The 9879-nt window shown below is 30.8% G+C and overlaps 1 protein-coding gene and 1 long non-coding RNA gene across 2 annotated transcripts; one reads left to right on the forward strand and one right to left on the reverse strand.

The window, feature by feature from the left end:
- Positions 1 to 1443: 1443 nt before the first annotated feature.
- On the reverse strand, positions 1444 to 2731 carry LOC137833158 (uncharacterized). The gene is made up of 2 exons (XR_011084692.1): positions 2378 to 2731; positions 1444 to 1604 (listed from the first exon to the last, which is right to left on the reverse strand). It is a non-coding gene; the product is annotated as an uncharacterized lncRNA (long non-coding RNA).
- A 4879-nt stretch (positions 2732 to 7610) lies between these two features.
- LOC137833159 (transcription factor MUTE) lies at positions 7611 to 9419 on the forward strand. The gene is made up of 3 exons (XM_068641519.1): positions 7611 to 7754; positions 7953 to 8345; positions 9118 to 9419. The coding sequence occupies exons 1-3, from the start codon at positions 7659 to 7661 to the stop codon at positions 9202 to 9204; spliced, it is 576 nt and encodes a 191-aa protein (XP_068497620.1). The 5' UTR covers positions 7611 to 7658; the 3' UTR covers positions 9205 to 9419.
- Positions 9420 to 9879: the final 460 nt, after the last annotated feature.

The following is a 9879-nucleotide window of genomic DNA, read 5'->3' on the forward strand; positions in this document are numbered from 1 at the left end:
ACTCCGCCAGAATTTGGAGCTCCCAATTGGACACAACAGTCTTTTGTTGCATGACCATACTTGTGACATCTATCACATGTCACATTTGACACTGAATGAAGGCAAAATCTAACAACATGTGGCCCACCGCATCTAAAACATTTGAAACTAGGTGGTGATTGAGAACTGGGTCTTCCGCTGCTATAAGATTGAGGTCTGAAATAAGGTTTCTTTCTATCTTCATATTTAGGCATGCTTTTAGAAGGTCGTCCTCCCACTTGAGTCTTAGCAAGTCTGCTACTATTTTTCAAACTCTCCACTACTTTTGCTTTCTCCACTAGAGTAGGGAAATCTCTAATGGACATAGGAATCACCACTTCTTTAAGCTCTTGCTTCAACCCAAACTCAAATTTTCTACATCTCCAAGCCTCAGTCATGGTATGGGTGTAGAATCTAGCTAGGTGTTTAAACCTAGTAGCATATTCAGTGACTAAAAGATTTTCTTGTTCCAGCTGCATGAATTCAATTTCTTTTGCATACCTGACACTATCAGGAAAATATTCCTCCAAGAATCTTACTTTGAAGTTCTCCTAAGTGACATCTTCTCCTCTGTCTTCCATCATTTGCTTCATGCCTATCCACCAGAATTCAGTTTCTTCAGTTAGTACATAAATGGCATAGGATAACTTTCTCTCTTCAGGGCATTGAGTAGCTTCAAAGATTCTTTCTATGTCTATCACCCACTGGTCTGCTCCATCTGGATTTACCTTGCCATTAAATATGGGCGGATTGTGTCTCAGAAAATCCTTCAAACTAAAGGTATGGGGTTGTTGATGAAGCTGAGATGCTTCAGCTGCTAATCTAGTAGTTTCTAATTGATGAAGGGTAGTTTGTTGTTGTTGTGCCATAGTAGCACTCTATTGTTGCAAGGTTGTTGCCATCATCTTTATTGCCCGAGCTAAGTTGGGCATATCTACTGGTGGAGGAGGAGTTGGTGGTCTACGTGCCATCTACTAAGCACGTAAAGAATTGGGTTAGAAATTACTAAAAATTTCCAACTACATCTTTAAGACAAATTAACTTAAAAGAAATCATCACACAAAATAGATACAAAATCAATCAAGACTTATCTCTAAAATGTACTCTAGCTACTTAGAATTAAGATAGAAAACAATCTTGATCTAGTCATGAGTGTGCACCCTCACCACTCTATCAAGATTCTTTTCATTCTTAATACTTTCATCTTTATTCATAACAATTAACTTGACTCGAACACAAACAAGATTTCAAGAAAAACAACTTTGTCAAACATCTTATTAGAAACTTTTAATTAAGTCTTGAGGCTAGACTTAAACAAAAATCTACACGCAGGAGAAACAGAATAAACCCACTACCCTCAGGTTATCCTAAGGATGAACCGCTCTGATACCATTAAATGTAACACCCCAGAAAATAACATCTAAATATTTCAATACAAGTTCTACGTATTTCTATACAAACTTGGAGTTTTTCAAAACATTCCTAATACATATGATTAGGATTTATAGAAATACAAATATTTACATATCCATAACTCAAAATAAAACTTTGAAACCTCTAAGGCTTTCCTGCACCTGTATGGTCATCTGCTCGTGTACATAGTACAGTCATTGCAGTTTAAACACAACACAAAAAGTAAGGGTAAGCTAGTGAAAATAAAATTTTATAATATACGGAATTAAATTAAAAGAGAAAATAAAATTACATGGCCAATTTCTCAATTATTGAATCTTCAAATTCCAACATAAATCAATCACATAGATCTCACATGGATCTACACATCCAGAATATTCAACAATCAACGTCTTCCGGAAGACCCGTATTAAGTAAGTCCTACCAGAGACTAACACCTGATCCAAAGATTACCAGCGAATCCAACAGAAAGGATCAGGGTAAGTTCAATACAACCCAAGCCGTGCATCTCATATGTCACGGTGTGCATGAACTCCCCCATCAGCTTCTCACCACCTGATATCTTAGTCTATGTGACTTAGATCATCAGTGAAGCTCGGAGATCTCTGTTACCACATAGGCATCAATACTTAATACACAACAAACATCAGTCCATACATTATCCCAAATGTATGAATTCAATTCCATACAATTCCATCATACAATATCATTCAAAAAGTGATCCACAATATTCAAAAGTCTATTTGACATAAGAAAAGATAACACTTTAATACTAAATCATCAAAATATAATATTTTTAAATTTAAATAATATACAAACAAACAACCCAATATATAAACACACAACATCCCTACATGAAAAAATTGAATATTGGGACCACGTCCCTTCTGCATTCAGATCTTCTATCCTAGGGTGCTATTAAAAAATTAAATTTAGCTTCCCTTACCTCAATTGCTTGCTTTCCAAGCAACTTTTATAATTTTATTTCCCACCGTCTGGATAAGCTTCAAGATTTACGGGCCTAATGCAAGTTATCCAAACATAACAAAAATTCAGTATAGAGTAGAATAAGTTGAGAGGATTAAACTTCTCAATTGACCCCACCAATATTGATGACTAAATTCTAAGGAAAAACAAAGAACAAAGGATATTTAGAGTAAAAATGAACTTTTTCTGTTTAAAAATCTGATCGGGTAGAAATGTTCCTTAACTCGCCAGCTACAACGTGGTCCGATCAGATTCTAAAATAGATGAAGATTGGAAGAGAAAATTAAGAGAGAGGGAGATAAGAGAATATGGAGAGAGAGAGAAATGAAGATAAGGAAGAAAAGAAGAAGAAGAAAAAAAAAAAAGGTGCAGGGGGAGGGTTCTGTCTTTTTTTAAAAAGAAAAGTACGGTTACAATATTTTTATTTTAAAATTTGAAATTAATTTTAAGATGAAGTAACCGAAAAAGTAAAATTTTTATTATTTTAACAAGTATTTCAAAAATGTAAAAGAATTAAAGGATGTTCATGTAGTAAAGGTGAAGAGAGTGAGAGAAAGAAGATGAAGTGAGATTGAAGAGCCCATGCAGAAAAAAAATTCCCAAAAACACATATATAACTACGGTTCAAAAAAAAAGTCACAATTTACATAGAAACAAACATATAACAATAATTGAAGTGAGAATTGTCGTTAAAATCAGAGAAATTTTAAAAAAATTACAAAAAATTCATCATTTCTTTTACAATAATTATTCTTTCCGAATCATCTTTATAATCTTTATAAGTAATCGTTGAATTCATATTTTGTAATAGTGTATATTTTCAATTACAATTATGTGGTTCTTTTTTAATTTAATGTTTAATCTTAACTATTCAATACATATATAATTACGTGTTCAATATTTTTTTATTCTTGCATAAAAAAAACCCTTCTAACTTCGTATAATATAAATTGTTATATAAAGTTAATGTTAAATAGGAACATTTAAAAAAGTGCGCTATTTAGAAGAGAGAGAAAAATATAGAGGATAAATAATGACAGTATATTTTATTTTTATTAATTAAAATATGAAAATAAAATAGACATAAAAATTTATATTTAAATAAAATAGACATAAAAATTTATATTTAAATAAAATATGTTATTTTCCTCCAATTTAAATTTTAAACCTTTTGTGTGTCTTTTTTTTTTCTGTGTAATTATCATACAAACAAACCAACATGGAGAGGGTAACACAGTTTATCTCACAGTTGGTCAATTTTTGTCTTGGAACTCTAGTTTAAGACGACTCCTTGGGGTGCCAAACAGAGATACTGTTTAAATTTATTTCCTACGTATTTTGGCATTTTGTTTTAATGTTCTTAAAAGTTTAAAATTAAATCAACGATACCTATTCAACGAACTTTCCTTGCAAGATTATGCCGAAAATCGTGAAAATTATCCACAAGATCAATTATGTTCTACTTATAATTAACTACGATGGAAAAAATATTATGAATTGTTTTATCTCATAATTATATATATATATATATATATATATATATATATATATATATTATACAATAATATTATTAATAATAAATAAAATTAGTAATAAAAAAATTCAGTCATTTCTTTCTCAGCAAACAATTTTAATTTTAGTTTTTTTTTTATATTTCTCCTTTTTTCCTTTTTTCACTTTTATTTTGTTTTTCCTCTACCAAAAACTAAGTAGTATAGATAATTAATTGTTGCAAGTTCATATCATAAAAAAATCCATTTTCGTGTTACTGATAAATAATTTATTCCTTACACGAATACTAAATTATAATCATATATCCTTAAAATTTTATGTTATTATAATTCTATAGTATATTTGTCGATTACGTTTTAATTCTAAAAAACTCTTTATATATATAGGATAAATCAAGTTATTTTAAGAATAATTTTACTTTAAATTCATTTTCATTCTTTATTTTTTTTAATCTAATGGCTCTAATAAATATTTTATCTTTATATGTTAAATTAAAAAAATAAACAAGAGGAAAAATGTAACATCCCTATTTTTTTTTTCCAATGCAATATCTAATTAACATGTAAACATATATTAGGTTATCATATTTGTATCTATCCCTCTTCATAGGGAGTTAATATATACATAAAAAATAAAAATAAAAACAAAAGAAACAAAGCATTCCAAGGTAAATCTATCCAATACTCCAGTTGCTCAGTGAAAAGTTCTATTACCTACAATCTCATCTGCTCCCGTGTAAAACACGATCATCACAGATAAAGGAACAAACACAAACAAATAACAGGGTAAGCTAGCTATTTAAGAAATTTCTATATAATTTCATGTCAACTTAATCAACATAATTCATCAAGTCTCATACAATTTCTCAAATCATCAAGTGTCTATTCATTTTCATAATTCATCTTTTCACATGTCAGACTTCTACTGACTCAACACATAGACACTTGACTCTACTTCCGGAAGACTCGTGTATTGAAATTAACATCCAAAGACCTGCACCTGTCATACTACTGCTGTGAAACTCACACAGCCATGCGCATAATCATCTCAATATCTCATCATCTTCATATGACATGGTAAATCCATTTGATCTGCTCTGATAAGTTCTTTCAAACCTCAGACTCAGCCAAATGGACCTCCTTCAACTCTCACCAACTGAATAACTTCATCTATGTGATTCCATTATATCAGTAGAGTCAGGATCGTCTCATTCACAGGACACTCACAAATCAATACACCCTAATAACAATCTCAACACGGTATTTTGTTTCCTGAAAATAATATGTCTTGATTAGACTTCATATTTTGAACCTCATAATATCCAACATCAAACAATCAAATCATACCAATGTTTAGAATATCCAAAAATACACAACAATTCATTGACTAATCATATAAATGTCTAATTAAAGAGATTTTCAATTAACTATACATGAAATAAAAGTTTACATACTTTATAAGAAAAACTATATAGAAATAAATAGATCAATCTTTTAAAAGCAAATAAAAATTAGTTTAATATTTTTATTTTATTTTATTTTATTTTATTTTACTTTAGCTTGAGCTAGAATTCGCTAGCTTGAGCTAAAATCCACCAGAGAGCACCCAGAATTTTAGCTTGAGCTAAAATTCACTAGCTTGAGCTAAAATCCTCCAGAGAGCACCCATAATTTCTTAGCTTGGGCTAAAATTTGCTAGCTTGAGCTAAAATCCTCCAGAGAGCACCCAGAATTTTAGTTTGAGCTAAAATTCACTAGCTTGGGCTAAAATCCTCCAAAGAGCACCCAGAATTTTTAGCTTGAGCTAGCACTGGCTAGCTTGAGCGAAATATGCAGAAAAATTCTGTATAACTTAATATACCTATTAGATTATAAGTCAATATCTCATTCAATTCCTAAACTATAAATCTACACATTACATGGACAGTTCCTGTTCAGCATGATACAATCACTCTCATTGAATCATTGAGTTATTATGTCCATTTATACATATATATGATTTCCAATTCCAAAACCATTTAAATCAAGCAACCAATTCTCAATCACAACACTTTCAATTTCAATCAAACTACAATCTATTCAGAACAAGAAATCTTGCAACAAAATCTGGAATTGTTGACCCCGTCATACTCACATTCAAATCTTCTAACCTATGGTTCTATTGAAGATTTTAAACTAGTTTCCCTTACCTTTACTTGAGCATATGCTCACGAAGAGCTCCAAACCTACCAAAATCTTTAAAAGTAGCTTAACTCTATCAGAGATTTTGATAGGGCAATCTTATAGGATTTACTGCCAGGAGTCCAATGGCAGACTCCGATCGCCAAACTGATAAGCAAGGAGATCAGAATCTTAGAGAGAAGGGAGAGAAAAGGAAAAAGAGGAACAAAACTGAACTTACTCTATAAGAATTCTGATCAGGCAGTCGTGTAGTCTTCACTGCCAAGAGTCCAATGGCAGACTCTGATCGCCAAACTGATAAGCGAGGAGATCAGAATCTTAGAGAGAAAGGAGAGAAAGGAAAAAGGAAACTTTTAGAGAGATGGTGATTCTGAATTTTCTATTTATATGTCATTTTCATTTTAATAATAAAATATTCAGGTATCATTTAAAATATACCACTTCTACTCTAAGGTTATTTTCTAGACCCTTACACAAAATATCATCACTTATTTAAGGATTTTTGTATTTTTTTATAACTTTTTTATTATCAGAAAGTATTTTTCACCTCTATAAAATAAAATATACTTTCAATCTAGCATTCTTATACTAATAATTATTTCTTAATTCTTAAGAAATAAATTTTAAGTATAACTCAATCTTCACACTGATGATGTACAATTACATATGAACGGATCGATAAGGGATGACCTAATAAGGTCAACAAACACCTTTTAAAATACATCATATGATTCTAATATATATTAAAAAAAAGTATAATTCAACTTCATAAAATTCTTATATTATACTATATCTATCATAATAAACCTGTGATCTGTATTCCTAAATCATGTTATAATATGTTATTACATGCGTTCTCCGACCTGTTATTAATTAATAACTTGCCCAAAATTTATAACCCATTAATTATAGGATTCTGAAACTTTATCTTTTAAGTGGGCTAAATGATATTGTGAAAAAATGTTGTTATTTATAACTGTGTATATAAACATTATTTTCCTGTTTCTTGGAGTCTTGGAGAGCTGCAGTTAAAAGAAAATAATAGAATGTGTAATGTACACAGTGACCACATTGCAACCGATCACTGGAATTGCAAAGGATTTTGGTACACCCAACAATGTTTGGGAATAATTGCATGGTTGCAACATGCTTCTAAGTTGAGCGATGAAGGCCTCGGCAAGGCATGCATGAATGAAGGAAATGGAACAGATAAAAATGCATGGGAGAGCTGAGAAAATAACCATCTCCCTGTTTTAACTCACGAGGGCACGTAATTGACGCAAGATCATAAACGTGAGACGCGTAATGTTTATAAGCAAGGAAAGAGAGAGAAAGAGTGATTCTGTCTATGTATGTCTATCAGTAAACTACGTTAAAGAATACTTCACGGGAAAGCAACCTATAGCATTTATTACCTTTTCTTTTCTCACCACTTCAACTCTTAATTTGCCTCCTATAAATACACCACACTTTGATTTCTGCAGTGAAAATAACTAACTAGCTAAAACCAAGAGATAGAGCTCAACCATACTTATCTACAACCAAATCATGTCTCACATAGCTGTCGAGAGGAACCGAAGAAGACAGATGAATGAACATCTCAAAGTTTTAAGATCGTTGACCCCATGTTTCTATATCAAAAGGGTATTTTCTCCCTCTATATATCTTTCTTTTATTTTTCCTCTTCATAATATTTGTGTGTATGTCTTCGGTTTTAGAGTTACTCCTAGAGAAAATCATCATCAAAACTCTGATGTCAATGAGGGAAAAACAATTTCACATGCTGCCAATTTATTGATTTTTAGAATTGAGTTTCTTTTTTTATTCTTCCTTTTGTTTTAGGGAGATCAAGCATCTATAATCGGGGGTGTCATAGAATTCATCAAGGAGTTACACCAAGTTCTTCAGGCTTTGGAGTCCCAGAAAAGAAGAAAGAGTTTAAGCCCTAGCCCTGGTCCGAGTCCACGAACACTGCAGCCAACGTTTCATCAACTTGATAACTCCTCCATAATTGGGACCAATTCTTTCAAGGAACTAGGAGCAAGCTGCAACTCTTCTGTTGCAGATGTTGAAGTGAAAATATCGGGTTCAAATGTGATCTTGAAAGTCATTTCCCAAAGAATTCCTGGTCAAGTTGCAAGGATCATAACTATTTTGGAAAGTCTTTCCTTTGAAGTTCTTCATCTGAACATCAGCAGCATGGAGGAGACTGTCCTTTACCAGTTTGTGGTCAAGGTGAAACAATAACTATTGCTGTCATAATTGTTTTATGAATTCATATTTAACACTAATATAGTAGTTACATAATCATATATTCATAAATACACTCACAACAAAAATCAAGGAAAATAACAGTGAGATTCCCAAATCTTGGGAGTTTTTTTATCATTGATCATAACACTTGGAATGTATAGCCCAGTTCAATTAGGGTTTCAAACCATTTCTATGATCTAAACACCTAGCTTTCTGAGAAATCGGTAGATCTTACAACTTTTCGATATCTAATCCACAAAGTGTTAACACTTCTTGATTTTGATCAACTAGCCATGGGATGTTGCACCCATATTACTAATGCGATCCAGCTTCTAAAACTTATCAAAGAACATATACAGTCTGACAAATATTCTATGCACTTCTTCATGCTGAGAAATTTAGTTATCCTTTTTTTCTCACTTTTATTTATCACCTTCTTAATGTGTTTTTCACCAAATAGCACAGATTTCGTGCAATCTACCTTGTAGATTCCTCTATTGAAACTTTGTCCAATATTTATGTTAAATTTCCGAACTGAAATTCAATTAAGGGAATATAAATACCAAGACAATATCCGTAAATTTGGATGAAGGTGATCGTACCTATTCAATTAAACATAGAAAACACTGATATAATATCGATAGTTACTATAAAATAAAGTTGCAATCATTTTTCGTTTGGTTCAAATAAAATATTTATATGGATTTTATTTACAACTTAAGTTCTTATTACATTTTTTTACGTGATATTGCAGATAGAACTGGGATGTCAACTAAGTCTGGAGGAACTAGCAATAGAAGTGCAACAAAGCTTCTACTCAGAGCCTATAAGTATGCTGTGAAGATATAACAAATCAAAAGAGATCCAATTTTCTATCGTTCTTTAATAAAAGATAGGCATGTTATATACATGCACAAAAATCATTTCTTCAGTTAAACTAGAAACTAGGGTTATTATATCATAACCGCTGTCATAAACTTCATGACAGAAAATATTCTGCAGCTTTATATTTGGTAATATACATGCATTATCTTTGTCCATGAACTCAATTGTTTCATTATTTCATGGATCGATGCGACCAAAATAAATATATATATATATATATATATAATATAATATAGTTACAACCCTATAAAACAAAACAAAATTGTAAGAGAAAGTTTTTTTTTTTTTATCAGTAAGAGAAAGTGTATGTATTATAATAATAACTCCATATAATTCAGTGGTATAGTATTCACATTCTAACTCTCAATTTTATTTAACCGTTTTAGTTTTACCTTTATTTCAATTTTTCTTGAAAGTCAAAATACATTTATTCACTCTTCAGTAGTCATGGTTTTATCTTGTTTTCTTTTTAATTTCACTACATTTAATTTTTTTAAATACTTTAAAAGTGTTTTTTAAATAAAACTTAATGGTAATATATCTAGTAAAGTATTATATTTAATGGTGATAATATAAAAATTAGATTGAAAAATACTGTATTTATTAGAATATAAAATGTAACTCAAAATAT

Source organism: Phaseolus vulgaris, chromosome 6 (assembly GCF_000499845.2).
Source record: "Phaseolus vulgaris cultivar G19833 chromosome 6, P. vulgaris v2.0, whole genome shotgun sequence".
NCBI classification, from domain to species: Eukaryota; Viridiplantae; Streptophyta; class Magnoliopsida; order Fabales; family Fabaceae; genus Phaseolus; species Phaseolus vulgaris.